Source organism: Coturnix japonica, chromosome 2, assembly GCF_054131305.1.
Source record: "Coturnix japonica strain WE chromosome 2, WE-NBRP24, whole genome shotgun sequence".
NCBI lineage: Eukaryota > Metazoa > Chordata > Aves > Galliformes > Phasianidae > Coturnix > Coturnix japonica.
In genome coordinates, this window is record NC_140664.1 from 1536375 (window position 1) to 1555748 (window position 19374).

General features: G+C 43.3%; 1 protein-coding gene across 4 annotated transcripts in view; it reads right to left on the bottom strand.

The window, feature by feature from the left end:
* Positions 1-19374, bottom strand: part of ADGRB1 (adhesion G protein-coupled receptor B1) — a 263519-nt gene that overhangs the window by 127757 nt on the left and 116388 nt on the right. For all 4 annotated transcript variants that reach the window (XR_014942377.1, XM_032442930.2, XM_015856457.3 and 1 more), the window contains 5 exons: positions 14724-14831; positions 9038-9202; positions 7320-7484; positions 3512-3676; positions 1192-1356 (listed from right to left, as the gene is read on the bottom strand). Coding sequence is in view for 3 of the 4 variants with exons in the window: in XM_032442930.2 (XP_032298821.1) it covers positions 1192-1356; positions 3512-3676; positions 7320-7484; positions 9038-9202; positions 14724-14831 (768 nt within the window). In the remaining variant the exon portion in view is untranslated. The remainder of the gene's footprint in view (positions 1-1191; positions 1357-3511; positions 3677-7319; positions 7485-9037; positions 9203-14723; positions 14832-19374) is intronic.

Sequence of the window (19374 nt, forward strand, 5' to 3'; positions counted from 1 at the left end):
AGAGCATAGCTGCAAGGAGTGAAAATGCTCTGTTATCTTCTGCCTAAACTGGGTAAAACTTCCCTGCTGAAGTGCTTTTGGCTTTTATCTGTCTTCAGCCATTTGCAAGCGACTCGGAGGGGTCAGCTGTCCCAAAAACATCACAGATCCATCCCCAGAAGTGTCTGCACTGAGCTGCAGCTCGTCGTTTAGCAAAACACCCACTCTTCACACGGACAGCCATGATGCCACCACGAGAATCTCTCCCGTCGCTCACCAAGCTGCTCCAACAATTAATTACCCTCCCGGTCATAAACCGGAGCCAGTTACGATCAATGAAGTCTGCCAGCCAACATCACATAGCCCATTGATTTCTCACCAGCGATTTCACCAGCAGGGAGTTTAACTGAGATGAAGAAAGAGAATAACAATAGTGTGCTGGCGTGTTTTCTGGCTACACACTGAATGTGAGACATGGAATCTTTCCAGCTTGTATTTTCTTCTGCTCCCTAACAGGAGGTTGTGGCAAGGTGGGAGTCAACCTCTTTTCCCAGTAACAGCAATAGGACAAAAGGTAATGGCCTTAAGTTGCGCAAGGAGGGGCTCAGGTTGGATATTTGGAAAAATCTCTTCTCAGAAAGAGTGGTGAGGTATTGGCATAGGCTGCCCAGGGAGATGGAGGAGTAACCATTCCTGCAGAAGTTAAAGATGTGACACTGAGGGCATGGCAATGATGGGTTGATGGTTGGATTTGATGTTAATGGCTTTTCCAGCCTACATGACTCTATGATTTCCTTGTCCTCCATTCAGATTTTCATGCCATTTTTATTAAATGGATGCTGGTTCCATTTGTGTAGCTAGAGAAGGGTGAGAATGAACAAGACTGACAATTCTGGGCACGAATTTAATGGACTCGAGATTCTGATATCAATTATGGCTCTCAGTGTCTCTTTTCCTTTCATGACTCTACAGCAATGAAAAAAAAAAATGTAAAACATAAGTCTAGACTAGTGAGATTTAACAAGTGTTGACTGAAATCATCATGGCTATATTGTAAAAATTAAATCTAGCCCTTGATGTGTCATGTATCTGCATTATGAGTGGGGACAACTAGATCACAACTCCCTGTTGTATTCAGCTCTCTGACAGCTATTTCCAAAATCCCTTCCCTCCCCAGTAAAAAGGAGATTCTGAAGAGTTTGGGGTACTTACCAGGACATTTCCTGTCATTGCACTGCCTATACTCTTCCTTGGGACCCTGGCAGGTCTCTCCTCCAAAGAAGGGTCCATAGCACACACGGTCACGTCTCTGAGTCCCACCTCCACACGTAGCGGTGCAGCTCCCCCATACTCCCCAAGCTTGCCATTTCCCATCCACTGGAGATTAAAAATAAAGAGAGAAAGAGAGAAACAGCCTGTAACATCCCTGACATCATCTGCAATAGAAGGCAAATTTCCAAGGTAAGCACTAGAACATAAGATGAGTAAAGTAGGTGTGAAGGGAGGTCTCCTGCCTCAAATCCTTGTCAGATTCTCAACGCACATGAAATCACTACATTATCTTTCCCACTGCAACAGTCTTTCGACAACTGAAGAGCATTCTTCTGCTTCTCCTCAATACCTTCATGCCACAACACCAGAACTATCTCTTTCCTGGAGCACAAGTCTTACGAGCAGCAGCTGAGGGACCAGAGGCTGTTTATTCTGAAGAAGAGCAGGTTCAAAGGAGACCTCATCACTCTCTGAAACTCCCTGAAAGGAGGTTGTAGTGAGGTGGATGATGGCCTCTTTGACCAGATAACAGCAACAAGGTAGGAGGTGATGGCCTTAAGTTTTGCCAGGGGAGGTTCAAGTTGTATATTAGGAAAAGTTTAATTTCAGAAACAGTGGTAATGCAGTGGAACAGGCTACACTGGGAGGCAGTGGTGTCTCCATCTCTGGAGATGTTCAAGAAAATGTTAAATGTAGCATGGAGGGACATGATTTAGTGAGCATGGTGGGAGCTAAATTATCTTAGCGATCTTTTTCAGTCTTAATGATCCTATGATTCTTTCCTTGGGCTCAGAACTGGGTCTCTGTCCTTGAACACTCTGAGAGTCAGCACTGGTTCAACCTGCTGGATGGCAACAGCAGGCTGCAATACTCCATAGCTTGAGTTTGGTTAGAATGCAAAAAGTATATGGGAAAATAATAGATTTTCATGGAGTCACACTTCAGGTCTGTGCTGTGGTTGTAAATAGACAAGCAGAGCCCCCAGGTGATGAACCACAAAGAAATGTCAAATAACCCTTCTCCAGCCACTTCCATTATACCATTGTCTCACATGCCTCAGAAAGAGTTTTTGCAAGAGACTCATTTCCTAGTATCTGTTCCAAGTATCTTTACACATTCAGTGGAAATGCTACTTCTCTTGCATTAACAATGGCCTTTATCAAAGCACTATAAAAATGTTAATTATCCCTCACAACAAGCCTACAAGGTAGGAAAATGTTCTCTTCTGCATCACAGACATGGAACAACAACTCAGTGTCAGAAATAGAGAACTCTCCTGATTCCTATTTGGGTTTTAATTAGGAGTTAACGGGTTATCTCAGGTCAAATAATTCCTTGTGGGAGGGTGGGAAATTTCTCTCTTTTTCTTCACGCAGAGGAAGAAAATTACTGAAGAAAAAGGCGAGCATCAATCTGTGGTACTTTATTTAGTAAAACCATATATAGTGTAAACCATAGCCCTCGATGCTTTGATATGTAACTCTGAAATCAGTGTAACAAGGATGCTTAAAAAGAGGGAGGCCTTTTGTGTCCTTAAGGATCTCCATAAGTTACGAAGAAGTGAGCTATCTAAGTAAGAAAACACACTGGAGTCCGTATAGGGAAGTCCAGTAATTATGGCCTGATCTTTAAGTGTTATTGTGACAAGCCAGGAGTTGGAATAATTAATCCTTATGAGTCCTTTCCAACTCCAGTTGTTCTATGATAATAGAGTTAAATACTGCTATTCTTTCAGCTGCAGATTTTGTTGCTACCACTGGGGATAAGCACTTATTGAGGAAATGGTTATTTGTGGGTGCACTAGTTCTCATGGAAAGGGGAAGAAGGCTCTCTCCATCTCAGGGGACCACTCCTTCTCAGTCTTATGGGCTAAGAGGGACATAGCAACCAAGAGGAGCCAAGAAAAGGTCCAGGGGAAGCATGGCAACACTAATTGGTTCTGTTTAATCTTGAAAACATTTAGACTTCTAAGCCTTGATTTCAAGACAATATTTTTTTCACTCCAGTTGACCCAATTAGTCAGAAAGTTGTGTTCCCTGTGGGAAATCACTCATCTGTCTAAGGTCTCCTGGATTTGCCAGCTATAGATTTTGACTTACATGGTCCAAAGGTATGATCCACAGCCTCCTTATTATTGCAAAACTCATGAAAACAGCACAGCTCTTCCCCAAAGAAAGCAGGAAAGGATTTTCTATAAACTTACCTGGGATTGCAGATAGAAGGATAACGCAAAAGAGAGGAAAATACATTGGCCACTGACCTGGGCATTGACGTAGGAAGCAGTCCCGGGTCTCCACCCAATGTCCCTGGCATTCAGCTCCCCCATAGGAAGGTCCATTGCATTCCCTCGTCCGCTGCTGGGTGCCGTTGGAGCAAGAAGCGGAGCAGGAGCTCCAGCTCGACCACTCATTCCAGTTGCCGTCCACTGAGTGGCCCAAAGAAAGATAACAAAGCGGAATGTGAAAATAGCTTCCTCTGGAAAGAGGCACGTGCAAGAGTCCCTGACCTGCACTTACAAGGGACTGAGAAAGGGGAGTGCAAACTAAAGGAGCTACAGAGTGAGTGAGAGGGAGATCACCAAGAACAAGTTCAGGCAAACATGTCAGCAGTACTTTCCTGGGATCCTTGCAACCTCTAATTGGTATATTATGTCTTGACAATAAGCAAGCATCATAACACATTGATTTTTATATTCACAATCTACATGCCAGCATAAGAGTTGGCTTTATTGACATTACATATTCCAATACAATGCTCTCAGTATAGCCAGTTATAACAAAACATCAAAATAGAGACATGGATCATGTTTCAAGTGAAAATATTGAAGGAATCTGTACATTACCATGACATATCTCATTTTAGTCAATCAGTATTTTTTTTTGTGAGGGAATTCATTCTTCACTATGAATGAAAAGCAGTGAGTCTGGCTCCTCAAGCACTCAAATGCTCTGTATTTCAGAGGAAGCCCTTAAAGCACAAACTGAGATCACATTGTTATTCAAAAGAGTTCACGCTGCCAGCCAGGAGATATTCAGAGCAAAGGTGTGCTCCAACAGAAGACCACAAGCAGAGTGCATGTGTGTGGTCAATGCACTTCAGTCACAGCTGAATTAACACTGCCAGGCTTGATCTGTATCCACATAGCAACATCTCTGGTAATTGAATAGGGAAGGGAGGGAAAAGAGAGGTTGTTATAGGGACAGGTTTGGAAGGAAACACGAATACATCCTATTAGCATGGTACAGCGTGAAGCATTCCCAAGTGTGGCAGTCACACCCTAATTGGCCCCTGATCATCAGATCTATCACCCAGTCTGCTATTCCTGGAGCACTTTTCCTCATTAGCAGCGGTCATCATACTCTGTTTAGCTCTCATTAACTGCTAGTTTTCACTCCGAAAAAATAAAATAAAACAGAATCATGGAGACGTCTGAATTCTGATTTAAATCACATTGCTGTAGATTTCAGCTCATTGACTTTGGTTTCTTTGACCAAATGAAACATACGCAGCCCGGTTCTCTGTACATTCTGCAAAACCCTGAATAGCCCCAAATGATCCCCATTGTGTTGATGTGTTTTGTTGGTTTTTTTTGTTTGTTTTGTTTTCAGCCATGTGAGAAAATGTCAAAATATCCAAATGAACAACTGCTAATTCAAACAGCATTGTGTAATCTCATAAGGTCTGAAAAACTCGTCATAATCAAAGGTGCTTACAAAAAAAAAGCATGCTTCTTCTTGGCAATCCAAGCTTGCTGCTTTCATTGTGCATAAATTCAAAGTATCACAGCAATGTTTATCAGTCCCAAGGAAAGGAAATAGAAGAGGTGGTGACTGGCAGATGATTCCTCTCTGGAAATGATAAAAAACCCCACAGAATATGTTCTGCCCAGTAAAAATTAGTTGTTTTTTTTGCTGGCTGAAGTTTTCATCAACTGGCAGTGCTTGCCCCTCATCAGTGTTCACTGATATTGGAAAGGTTAGATTACATTTCTAAGGTAAAAATCACATTTAGCAGAAGAAATTTGGATTCCTGCTGCCATGAGTGTGGGGATTGGATGGCAACTTAAGGAGTTGGGCTTTATGATCTCTAGGAGTCTCTTCCAACTTGGGTTATTCTATGATTCTAACTGTGTGCATTTAGAGATGGGAAAACGAAAAAGAGCTGCATCTACAAATTGCTTATTCACTGTGAGATAGGAAAGAGGGAATTTCCTTTGAGATGAGAGATTATTTATTAATGGCCTGAAACTGTGAAGATATTTTAAAAATGGAGAAGCAGAGGCAGCCATTCTGCATTGTGAGCCATGTGCACTGATGTAGGGATCTCCTGGGCAAGATGCTGAGAGATCTCTGTCACAGACCCAGAACATCATGCACTGCCATTGCCATATCACAGAATCTATCAAAGAAGTCCATTGGAGTCTGGTTTGTACAGTCTTTGCAAGCACTGGCATTGTCTTCCCCTTTATTTCTTCCTCTCCAAAAGACTTGGGACTCAGCCGGCGATATCTAGTGCTCCAGAGGAACAAAAGCTCTGTTGTCCCTGCAGCCGAGCATTTTTTATCAGTTGCAGTAATAAATCCTCTGAGCGGGGTGGTAATAAGCGATACAACTGTCTGGTGTGTCAAGCACTGAGCAGTGCCCATTGTTGTGCTTCAATGAGTCCCCCAATGCTGTGCTCATTTGGCACAGCAAAGCCACTGATTGCCTTTGTGGCATTAATTAGAGCTGAAGTCTTTCAGTTGGGCTGCCTGTCTCTTCCCCCACTGTTCCGTTTGCTGCAGCGTATCCACATATTTATTTGTATTTAAATTAATTATGGTTCAACATTAATTCAGGATATGCTTTATTGCCCAAGCCACGCCAGGTCTGACTTCTTCAATTTGTCTTTTTATGACAGAGTCAGTTTGACGTCTGGGATGTTCTTATTTTGAGTACAGTCTTTTGAACCGCAGCCAGAAATCCAAGGATAGTTACTTGGGATGAAAACTGTGCAGAAAATGCCAGGAGGCTTCTCACAAATGTTTTCACAAAGTTCTCATCACTCCCACAATCCCTCTCCTCCTCCGGGGACACAATAATTTCTCATAATGATTCTCATTAAACCTGAAAAATGTCAGTTGACATTACCCTGGGAGAAGGGAGGAGTGTTGGGGAGTTCCCTTATGTTCTGATCATGTCCACCAGGACAACCTGAGTTAAATTAATGGGGGCTTTGTGGTAAGCTCGGGGCTTGTGTGGTTCAGGGGAAGGAAGCCACAGAAATACAGTTTGATTTGCAGTGAGAAAGGAGATTTCTTTCTGGTGTTTCAAAGCCAAAAATCACAGAGAGGCATTTGAAAGCGAAATCTGAGGAAAAAGATTCAAAAACAATGAAAAAAGAGACAGCAGGGAATGCCCTCAGGAGTCTTGTAGCCCATATCATTGACCAAGGCAGGATAACTTGCATGGTGAAATGAGGCAAGTATGAAACTGACAGGTAAAATTACTCATCCCAGCACAATGACAAGCCAAGTTGGGCAGCATGGTTCCAAACAATTCACTGGAGATAATAAATGATAAAAGTAAAATGTTCTTATCAATGTTAGTGATAACTGAACCAGTCCAGATTCATCCCATATAACGTGTCCGAATAAGTAAGTTACTACAGAGCAAATCAGAACCTAGGACAGTGCTGAGTTTCATATTAAGGGGAGGTTTAGGTTGGATACTAGGAAAAAAATCCACAGATTGCCTGGGAAGGTGGTGGAATCACCATCCCTGGAGGTTTTTAAGAAGCATGGAGATGTGACATTAAGGGGCATGGTTATTGAGCATGGTGGTGGTGGGCTGATGGCTGGACTGGATGATCTTAGTGGTCTTTTCCAACCTTAATGATTCTATGATCTCATCAAAGGTGCCTCTAGGTTGCTCCTCCAATGTTTTCTTTTCTTACAGACGATCCACTTCGGAATAGATCAATGTCAATAGGAGTTACATCTACAGAACTGTTCATTGACTCAGATGTGGGCATCTCTGGGGATCAGGAGACCTGCTGGAGGGAAGTCTCTCAATCTCTAACTGCCTTACCTGGGCAAAGTGCAATATTGCAGAACTTCGTTTGCTTCTCTGGGCCCTCACAGGGGTTCCCACCAAACTGTGGAGGCTTGCATGTGCGAGTCCGATCCCTGTACCCTCTCCCACACGTGGAAGAGCAGAGGCTCCATGGAGACCACTCATCCCAGGTGCCGTGCACTGCAATAAGAGCAGAAGTAAGTTTCCTTTCTAAAGGAGGTCTGGAGATGTGAGAGAGCCCACAAAGCACAGCATCTTCCCATCCAAAATGAGCAGTATGTGAGAAGACAGTGTGGGAAGGCCAAGAACAAGCCAGACTGAAATTTGCCAGAGGAACACGATGTAATTTTTTTTATGATTTGGTATCAACAACATGTGTCTTTTGCTTTCCATTCTACTTGAAATAAATTGAAATGCACTTTTAATTGACCCAATTTTTTGGATCTTTGAGCCAAGAAAAAAGATGATTTTTTTGAGAAGATGCAATTAACTAGAGAGGAGCAGCAACAAAAACTAACAATTAATTAAAAACAAAAACAAAAACACAAAAAACACCAGCCTTTGGAAAGCAACTTCACCATTATTTTGTCACTTCTCACCATTATTTCCCTCACTCAACAGTTTTTCTCATTGAATTTTCAAAGGCTACAGCATTATCAAGCTCTCAGAAAAACTGTAGCCTATTTCCTAATTGCTGTCATACAGCAGTGACATCACAGGCTAAGCTAGAGAGATTTAGAAGAACAGTAAAGAAATTAGATGTGTAGCAATGCTCCAGCACTGCTCAGGCCATCACTGGTAACCCCAAGAATTAGACATCTAAATCCTCCTAATCTATATTAATGTAATCTTCTTCAAGATAATCTAATCTAATCTGGCCAGTTTATTTATAGGTCAGTCACCGTAATCTCTAGAGGCCAAATGTTACAAGTATGTACTGATCACTCTTAAGGGACTTCATCCTTTCCAGCTTCAGCCAGAGAGGCTAACACAAAATCAATAATTCTTCAGAAAAAAAAAAGAAAAAAAAGAAAAAAAAAAATTAAAAAAAAAAAGACTTAAAGAAACAGGTACTTTTCCAGTCCTTCATTGGCTGCCAACAGACTGAAACCTAATTTTTGTGACTGTCATCAGGCACGTTTTGTGATGAAAGTTAAATAGAGGAGGAAATTCAAGAAAAGCATAAGAACCAGGCTGGTGGTTTTGCCATTGTAAGACTGGTAGTAAACCATAACGCTGGTGTTCAAGAGTTGTGAATAAGAACTGGTTTAACAGCTCAGTTCTTCAAAATAATTAAAAGCCCAGATTGTGCTACTTCATCAAAATTGTGGAAGAAGGACTATAAAAGTAGTGGGAAAGGAGGGTTCAGTTCACAAATACATCAGCAGCCCAAGTTTTTCATGCTCATTTTGCAATGGTGCATCCAATATTGGAATCTGAGCTATTGAAAATGTCATCTGCTGCTTCTCTTTCCCATCTGCCCCATGTTTGGAAACACCTCCCAAGGGCACAAACTTTTTAGACACATCATGCTTATTGCTTTTAAATAGAATGAAGTTGTCCATTCCATGTGGTATAAGTGCCCATCTAGTAGTGTTTGGTCTATCGAGGGTCTCTCTATAAGAGAAGGAAGGGAGAAAAAATGATATTTCCCAATGACATATCATAGGCTGTCAATATTCAGTGAACCTTCCTTTCCCTCCTGCTCATCATGTATGGCACGCTCTGCCCACCTGGGCATATGGCAGAGTTGTTGCATTGTCTCTGTTCCCGGAGAGGGCCGCTGCACTGAGTGCTGTAGGAAGACGACACACAGAACCTGGTCCTGGTCTGCCAGCCCTCCCCGCAGGTAGTTGAACACACACTCCACGGGGACCACTCCTCTGCTGCAGGGTCACCTGTTGGGGTTGGAGAAGAAGGTGAGGATGTGACATAACCAGTTCCTGGATCTCTCCTGGGGCAGTTGCACTTCACCAGCCACTGTGCAATGTGACCCCTGTGTGGTGTGGGTGAAGCAATTGGTGAGGAACTGTGACCATGGATAAAAAAAATATATACTTATTTTCTTTTTTTTTTAGGGGGCTGGGGGTGGGGGAGGGTATTTCTTACTGTTGTAAGACACACACATGCCAAAAGGGAATGACATTGTGGAATTATCAGGGCATAGGGGAGGGCAGGACCCACCACTGATGACAGTGGAGGATAGACACTGCAGAGTGGTGTGAGCTGGGATATTTATCACTCACTCAGTGATAGTACTGATTAAGTAATAGCAGTTAGATAGATAGTGAATGCGTCCAGAAATAGGGCAGGCATAAGGATCCAACTCCTTTTCTTGCTTTCTCCTGGCCCCTACTAATGCAGATTGGCAGCAGTGGACAAGATAAAACAGCAGTGACAGTGCCAGAAAAGGACATCAGCTGAACTAATCCAGTAGAGGTTTTCCTTGTCATCTCCTTCACCTGTGAAGAGCTGCTTTGAGCATCTGACTGTTCCCAAACATCCTATATCAACTGCTTCCCTGATGGAAAAGTATTGATTGGAAAGACAAGTAAGAGCATCCCATTCAACAGGAGATGGGAATGGGAAGAACTGATACATATTGTCTCTATCATTAACATCACCCACTCAGTCCTACCAGAGGGAATGTCACTCAGAAAAGTTACAAGAAGTGTGATGGATAGTTTTTCGTTTATTTATGAGCTAATCTATCTCCAAGAAAATACCTTCCTCCCTCAGATGAAAACAGAAGACTGCTCTATTTTGTTGAATTAAGCTCTGCGTTGTTTGTTTTTAAAATTTTGATTGGGTTACTAATAATTACACACCATAGACCTATAAAATAACATTTTATATGCAATAGCACACAGGCATATGGCACAAATAAACACCAAAAGCACATGTTCGAGGATGCATAATAGAGGATTATATCCTTTAAGAAACAAGTTCTTCAGATCCTAAGACCATACCGTGTCACATCATATCCAGATGCATCTGGCAGACTATGGATGGAAGTACAAAGGACTGCGGTGCTTGGTGCGGCAGTAAGCATGACTTTATAGGGGTTGTACAACATGTACACAGCACTTGGACACATAGTGATGTGTCCTGCACCACCACTCCATTCCCAAGAAAAGCTGGACAGCAGGTAATGTATTAGACTGACCAGTTTCAAGACAAAGCATGAAAGACACACTGGTAGTGGGATGTCACTCTTTGAGATTTTGTTTTGCTTGTAGGGCAGTAAGGGTTATAAAACATATCACTGTCAAGGTAGGAACTGTGGTGGGAGCTACAGGGGTTGTACACCAGTAAACTGCCGTCCTACACCAGCTTGACTGACCTAAAGCTGTACTTGTCTTCCTCAAGGTGATATATTTATTTACCAGTATCTTAAGAGGAGTTTTCTGTATGCAACTATATTTTATATGCATTTAATCTGATCATTGAACTCATTGAAGGTAAAAATGAGGTGACCTCTACATCATCTGTGTTGTTGTAATGATTGAGAGCCCTTTCTTCCATAAAATGCTTTCTGTCAACAATATCAGGGACAAGTAAAAAAGGAACTTTGCATTTCCCTTGTAGTTTGTAAACCACCTACCTTCCTTGCTGCCTGTGCAGAGGAGGGGCACTGGATATAATTGTGTTCATTAAGCCAAAGTTGCTCAATACTGTTCCATTTTCATTTTGCGATTTGTTCCACTCTCCTACCCAACTGGTTCCATTAGGGAAATATTATGCAGTATTGGTCTTCCCCTGAGATCTGTAGGAGTGCATGTGTGTTTTCAGGCCTTGGGGCTTCAAGAAAGCAAAGCTCCCATGTCCTGCTTCTCAAGTTTTACAACTCCTGGTATAAAGAGATCTGTATTCCCATGGTAATTTGTCTGCCTTTACAATAAGGAACTCAACTGTCTATGCCAAATAGTTCTGTGACAGTCTGAATTCACCACCATCATGTTACATTTTGGTATTGTTGTTTCAGCATTTGCCAAGCAGAGTGGCCCAAATCCAGAAGATCCATCTTCAGCTCAACAATTCCTGCTACCAAGCCTGTCAGGATGCTACACGGATACTATGCATTTGCATTGCTCACTGTCTCTTCCCAGAGTCTTTCTGATAGACAGAGGAAGCATGAAAAGATGTAGTGTCTTCCTCCATGAATGACTCATGGCTTGCCATCACACCACCTCCCTACTCAGGCCTGGCTGTGCTTTTGCAAGTTCCAAATCCAGACAATAGTTACTGTGTCACTAGATGAATCAATCCCATCTTTGACCCAAATTCCACCTATTCTCCTTCTTTGCCCTTGTATTTTTTGTCTTTTTCACTTCTACAGTATAATAGACTTTGTAGAGGCAAAGCTCCTCAATTATCACCTCCCAAGGATTGCACAGACCCTTGTATATTAAATCATTAATGTAACTCACTTTCATAGAGCTTTAGTTTTGCTGTGGATTTATACAAACCTATTAGGACACCATGTCCAGTCAAGTCTCAGTCCTTACAGAAACATAACTGCATTTCAAACTATGACAGACTCAGTCATGAGAGGCTCTCAGAACCTATTAGCATTAGGGCAAGCTCTCTCATTCTCCACCCAAGAGAAGGAGAAATATTGATCATCATCAAAACTACTGTATAATCTTAGGATCATTAAGGTTGGAAAAGATCACTAAGATTATCTAGTTCTACCACTGACCGATTACCAACATGCCCATTTAATCATGAGAAGCATTCCTACATTCCCACAGCAACTCTCTTGTAGCTGGAGATGGCCCAGCAGGTGTCACAGAAGAGGAGACTCTGGGCATTGCTCCATGGAGCTGTAGCACTGAAATTCAGGATCCTTTCCAGCACCTGCCCAACCCTAAGTGTAACTGATCTAGCATTAGAGAACTCAGCTGGCTGTAGGGTCTTCATCAGTGCCTGCAGCATCTCCATGACACTTTCTCCCTCAGCATTAATTGAGCGACACATTGCTGCCATCCCTCCGCCAGCATCTCTTTATTTCTGGCACATCCCATCCATCTGACATCTCACCACGTGCTGCCTCTGCTTCATTCACATCCTGCCATTGGCAAAAGTCTCCTGGAATATATGTGTGGGATGATCTGGGAGGACTCATGCCAGGGACCTGCTGGGATGTCACTCTTGTGCTATGGATGGGAGGGATACGTGGGCAGCCAGCGTCACTGCAGCTTACAGCACAACTGTGCCACAGTCCATAGGACCTAGATACCAGGGCTGAAAAGAGCTGGCAGGAGAAAATATTGGTCTTCTGCTAAGCAGAGCTTCCCCCTCATCCCTGGTCCATGTAGCTGGCATCAGCTATATTTCATATTTCATGTTTTTCTAGGTCTCATATAGATTTCAAATTGTCTACCCCCTTCAAACTGTGTTAACTGCTAGGGAAGACTTGTGGTTTGTATTTAGTATCCCCAGCTTCATAGTCTAATCCTAATGTGGGCTGTAGTTTCTGTCTGGTCTTTACATTTACATACACATACATTTTACATACACATTACCTGTGGTAGCAGCGGTAATGGGAGGACGGTTGGAGTAGGTGATCTTGTAGGTCCTTTCCAACCTTGTGATTCTATGATTCTATGATTTCCTCCATCCTAATCACCTCAAACAACCTGACTACAGCTGATGCTCCTGGGAAAGCAGCAGGGGTATGGTGAACTCATTGCAGGGCAGCCTGCAGCTCCCAGGCCTGGGGCTGTCAGCACAAGAAAGCCATGGAGCTGCTGGAGCAATCCAGAGTAATGCTACAAAGACAACTAGAGGGCTGGATCACCTCTTCTACAAAGCCAGGGTGGGGAGGCTAAACTTGTTCAGCCTGGAGAACAGGCTCCATGAAGACACTGTGTACAGCCTTGTGTACTTGGTTACTTAAAGAAAGTTTATAATCAGGAGAGAAAACAACTTTTTACATGGGCAGATAGTGATAGGACAAGGGACAAGGCTTTTAAACTGAAAGAGGGGAGAATTACATTAGATGTTAGGAGGAAATTCTTCATTCAAAGGATGGTGAGGCAGTGGGACAGGTTGCCCAGAGAAGCTGTATATGCTCCAGCCCTGGAGGCATTCAAGGCCAGGCTGGATGGCCTTTCAAACAACATGATCTGGTAAGTGGCAACACTGCCCAGGGCAGAGAATTTGCAATCAGATAATCTTTAAGGCATCCCTTCCAACCCAAGCCATTCTATGGTTCTATGATATTCCAGCCCATGCTAAACTCAAGATGGCACCATAGCCAAAATCAGCTTTGCTACATCAGCACTACATCACCTGGGATTGACTTCCCTTCACTCTGATTTGTACCATTCACCAGGTAGCAGTAATATCAACGCCCACCTTTCTCTACAGCTTTTTGACAACAGCGAGTGCTACTGCAGGCAGGGGGAGCAGATTCAGTGCAGAGTTGCAATAAGATTCAGACCATCCTTATAACCTCGCCTGCTGCCAGGTCACCTTCAGAGCCTCTGCACCACAGTGCTGCTTTCTGGCACTGCTTGCTGCTGCACACTGAGTTGAATTACAGCACATCTGATACACACCAGAATATGACCCCTTCTCACTTATGATCAGTGTCACAGCTCTTGCTCCTCAAACCATCCCTCCAAAACCTCTCTAGACTAGCACAGACAGTTTGCAAGGCCACTGGGCAATGATTTTTGACCTGCAGCCAGGATAAGCACACCTTGCGTTACCCAAGAGCCACAATACACTGAGCTCCTGCCATGAAAGGCAGCTGTGAAGGGGCAGCATAAAACCAAATTGGACCAGGCCTATATCCAGGCCCTGTTCTTTCTCCCCTTCCAAGATCACACAATTTGACATTATTGTATCTTATTCTTATTTGATTGCAGATGGTTGGAAGTTCCTACTATAGAAATTAACAGATACAAATCCTTGCACTATGCTAAAGACTTGATAACAGAGGAAAGCAATACTGCTCTCTCCCCATCAAGCCCTGCACACCTCCTTCTACGGTGAATGGGAAGGCATGACATGGACATCAGCAAAGAGGCTGTATTGCAGTAAGGTCAGCTTTGGCTTAATGAACCATGGCTGTTTAGGTAGTTCAGACAAAGCAGTGGCTTAGAAGTAGGCAGGGTGATGAGAAGCAGTCTGTGAGAAGCATGGTCCGGTTAGAGGTTTTGTCTAACCATTTTTGCCTTCTTTGGTTAACAGCAACAATACAAAACCCATCAGAGCAATGGGATGGGAACGAACTGAGTGCTCAGTGTGTGACTTGCTGGGTAAACCCACGCTATCCTGGGAGGAAAAAGGTTGGTTAAGTGGGTCACTGAAACATCAAAGCAAGTCATTGCAGGCACTCCAGCTCAGCTGGGATGTGTAGGGACAGGGCAGCTGGTCCAGAGTCTGTCATGGTAGGTCAGAGCTTACCTATTTGAGGTGCAGGGTACCCGTAGTGCTGCAGTTCATCAGTGTCCTCTCGCTTTCTGTTATCTGTGGACCTCAGCGATTGGCTTCTGGAATTATAGCGTCCATTGGCTATGGCAAGGTAATGGGTCATGTAAATACACCTTGGTTCACTCTGCAAGATCTTTCACTACAAAGGTTACATGTATAAACAACAGTGACCTGCAATGTTCCGCTGACATGACCACCTGCTTTCCAACCCCAGTACCCTTGGCCACCAGCAGCCCCCAGGGCTATTGCACCAAGCCAGCTATTGCACCAAGACTTGGCCTGGCTGGCAGTTCATTCCCATGTTTTATCACAAGACATGGGACCATGCGGAATATGATCCTTTATGCCTGATCTTTAATTAATTGCAATGAACTGCCAAGGTGTCTGCACTCTTCATCGCACTTGTTTAATCTTTTCAGGTGTGCTGACAATGAATACTGTCAGCCCTGAAAGTGTTTTGAGATCCATGGTGAAGATTTGCAGTATATTTTGGTGGAATACTCTGCCTTGCAAGTGATATCTACTTAGCAACGCACAGTAGAGTATCCAGAAAATGCTGCATGGAGCAGGCAGGTGAGGGCAGGTGAAAAGGAAAGGAATGGCTCAAAAGGATGTCTCCTTCCCAGACTCTACCCTACCATAAGCAACAAGGAGAGCTGAAGGTCTGGTATCAACAGAGCAGCTTATAGTCCAACAGAGCTAACACTGGGCATCTTCTCAACCTATGTGGAAGAGCAAAGTTCTTAATTCCAGTGCAAAGATATCAGCAAAGGTCTCTGACTGAAGGCCATGCTGTTGAAATCAGTAGATAACCAATACATTCCCTGTACAAACATTTCATTCCTGATGAATAGCAAGCACCCGTCTGCTTTCCAAACCCACAATGCTGCCAGCTTTGCATTTACATCCTTTGTGGTATTCCTAGCCACAGATGAAACTGAAATTTGACTCAGGTTTTCCTCAGCTGTGGGCAAGTGGCAACCTTGATTTACACAAATACATGCCCTCCCTAGTAAACAGGCAACCAATGAAGCAATAGCAACTGAATCCCACCCACCAGTACTACCCACTGTAAATCAGGAGAGCTCAGCTGACTCCAATGGAGTCATACAGAATAATGGAGAGCTGAGTCCAAGTAATTTGTTATCTGGCAACCAGTTTGTTTCCAAACAGCAGGTACAAAACAGAGGGCCTTTTTCCCCAAGGAGGTAAAAACAGTCAGACACCTTTTCAAGACGTACAAACTGCCAAGAAATGAAATGGTGACAAATATCATCCTGGAACCCTGGGAAAATTAATAAAGGTTAATGAAGCTTCGTTGTGGTGGCAGGAGTCTTTACTGCCATCCAAAAAGGAAAAGCAGAGTGGGGAGAGGAATGATTCAGAGTTCCTTTCAGGAGCCAGACTTCATATTCAGCAGCTTTGTTCATGGAAAACACCCATTTAGTTAGTGAAATTATGTTATTCCCCATTACCTGCAACCCAAATCCTCAAAGAAACCTAGGAATAGACCACATCAACTCCTTGAAACCTTCCCAGCACTGACTGGTTGCCGGCTGCTGGCTGGAGGGGGCAAGATGGGGCAGTCACTTGTCTTCTGTAATCAATGGTATTGATAAAAAGGGCCCATATCTTACATGTTTTTACATCTAGGAAGTCATGGGACCTTTGCATAAGATACTTGGTTTACAAAAATGCTAACTACCTTCCCTATATCCAGTGTCCTGAGTTTGCTAAAACTAGTGCTGTGTTCTCTGTGATATGGGAGACATCCCAAATGCTGATCCATTTGCAGCACTCCTCCACCCATGCTGACTACACTCACACACCTTAGTATGCTCTGATTTTACTTATTTTCATGAAAGCATCAAAACCACAAGGACCAACAAAATCTCCATCTGCTGTAAGTCTCGGAGGTTTCCCAGAGACTCATTTTGACTGGGAGGAGAAGGAAGGCATGAGCAGCTAAAGGGAGATGAGGAGTTTAGATGGATTTGTCAGCTTCTAAGAGCAAGGGAAGTGACAAAGAAACATGAGACTGAGTATTTCAAAAGTGATCAGTGAGCATGGATTGACAGAAAGACAGAAGATGGGACAGAAGGAAGGAAAGATAAAAGAACATAATAATAATAAAATGCAACCCTGATACCTTGAACCTCCTCCCACCAGCTCTTTGGTCTCCACATTACTGACATCTAATGATTTATCCTGTTCTCAGAGAGAAGCATGGTTTCCTACAGAAATGACATGCTTGCACTGTTCCTTCTCATCCTAAACAAAGGTAACTGGGTCCAACAGCTGAACATGTCACCTTGATGGTTTGCCCCAAGACTACTCCATCAAGGATTTCCTCCAAGCCTAAGTCAGAGTCTCTGCTGCAGAGGAAGGATGTCTTCCTTTCAGAAATGGTGTGACAGAGAGGTTGGTCAAGCCTCATTCAGCACAGAGCATTGCTTAGATTTGACTGGATGATTACTTCAAGTATAGGTGAAAATCAGTTGTGATTCTGAAGGAAGAAGGGAGATGACAGTTCTCTTGTACACAAAGCCAAATTGGTTCAATTGACTCTTTGCTGTGGATTTTATGTGCCTGAACCTTACAGGGCCATGTAATAAAGGCAGTAGGGAACTGTCTGGATCTCAGCAACTTGCTTCCCACGGCAGGGTCAGAGGAGAAGAGTAATGCTGGGATCAACAGATGACATAGACGTCCAAACAGTATAGGGAATGGCAAACTGTGGAATTATCCAGCCCCTTGGAGAAGACTAGCAGGAGAGCTAGAGAAATAATGCCCTTGGGGCAAACAAGAAAAATTGCAAACACTTGCAAGCACTTGAGGTTTTGGAAGAACATGGATAACGTGGATGGAGAGGATGATCTTGAAGTGACAGTAGTAGTGCGAAGAAGAGGCTGGTAATCAACACTGCTGGTGAGAACGTGTAATGTGTCAGTACCTTGAAATACAGATGATGGGAAAAAATGGAATGCAGAGAATTCGTGTCTTTGTGGGCCAAGTCTCAAACATCCAAGTGTGTCTCATCAGAAATACACACCCTTCCCTCAATATTCATCCCCCAAATGGGAGAGAGGAAGAAAATAGCAGCATTTTTAAAATTCTTCAGGCAAGCTGGGAGAGTGGGAATGAAAAGACAGATGACAGCAAGAAGTGAAAAAAAAAAGGAAAAAAAAAAAAGATTAAAAAAAACACATTGAAATGGGCTAAAAGTATCTCAGGTACATAGAGGACAAGAAGCAATGAAGCAATTCCAGTCTAAAATGAATTCTAGCCTGACATGTGGAGAACAGAGATGCTCACACACGTGGGATATTTCAGCTCTGTGACTGCAGCAATTTTTAATGAAATTCAGGGGGAGCAGAGAACAAGACTGAGACCCAGCCTTGCCACTGTTATGTGGAACATACTATTCTTCCCATTCCTAATAGTTAAAACAGCTGAAAGACCAGATTCTGGTCTCATTTCTTAATGGAAACCTGCACAGGTCAATGGGTTTGTACTTATGTCATGATGCACCTTAGGGTAGGATGCAACAGCTCCCCTTCGAGGCTAGGAGAGACCTAACTGTCCAATCTGCATATTCATAAATGTCAGATGGTTTTGTGTTGCTTCTGCCAGATAGGATGGCAGGATTTCAGCTGGCTCCTCAGTAATTGCCATTCTCCAAGAATCAATGCAAGCCACTGCTAGATCAGATTTTTCTTGTATTTCTTCAGAGCTCCTTGACTTCAGCACCAGGGACAGGTCCAGGGCATCCCTCCTCTGGTTTGAACATCATCCTGTCTTCTTGTCTTCTTCTCTTCCCCTCCAGGACACTCTGTGTTCAAGGTCATCAGCAATCACAGATATTAGCATTTAAGCATAGTGTGTTGCCTCTTCCATCCAAGTGGGTGGACCAAGAAGTTCCTTTACAAGCATTTGCTATCATGCTTTGGTTGGTCGTCTCCCTCTATAAAGCAGCAGCTCCTTGTCAAATCCAAAAGATTGAGGACTTCTTGTCAGGTTCTCTGTTTCTAGCATGGAAAAATCAGAGTTACAAAAGGCAGCGACTTTTGTTCTTCAGATTATGCTTCTGGAGCTGAGCAGCTGCCACAGAAAATAGCTCTGACCAAGACAGGTTGCTGTTAACATTTCCTTTCCGATGTGGGATAAGCCCTCATAGCAAATTTTCTTTAGTGCTTTCAGCTTTGGAGTTTGCCCATGGAGATAATTTACCTGGCTCATATGTCTTTGCATTTGAGTTTTATCCCTGGGGAAATCCAGCCAGATGATGTTCATCAACCAAGAGACTCCTTTACAAAAAAAGAGCTAAGACTGTGGACCAGACAAGTGGGAAAATATTAAGCCCACGAAAGGGTCATCTGTAGAGACATTCAGATGTGCCTTTGCAGTGATTTCAAACAGCACTAGCATCTCCAGACAGTGCATTCAGACTTCATCCTGGGAACCATACAGACACACCTCAATTTGACAACCACATTCAGTCACACCTCATGGAAAAGATGCAAGCTACCACTCCCATCACTGCATGCTGGGGTCTGCTTGAAGATCCATCCAGTGCAGCTCATGAAGACAGAGGTTGGCAGTAGGGTGATAAAAAGGGTTTGAT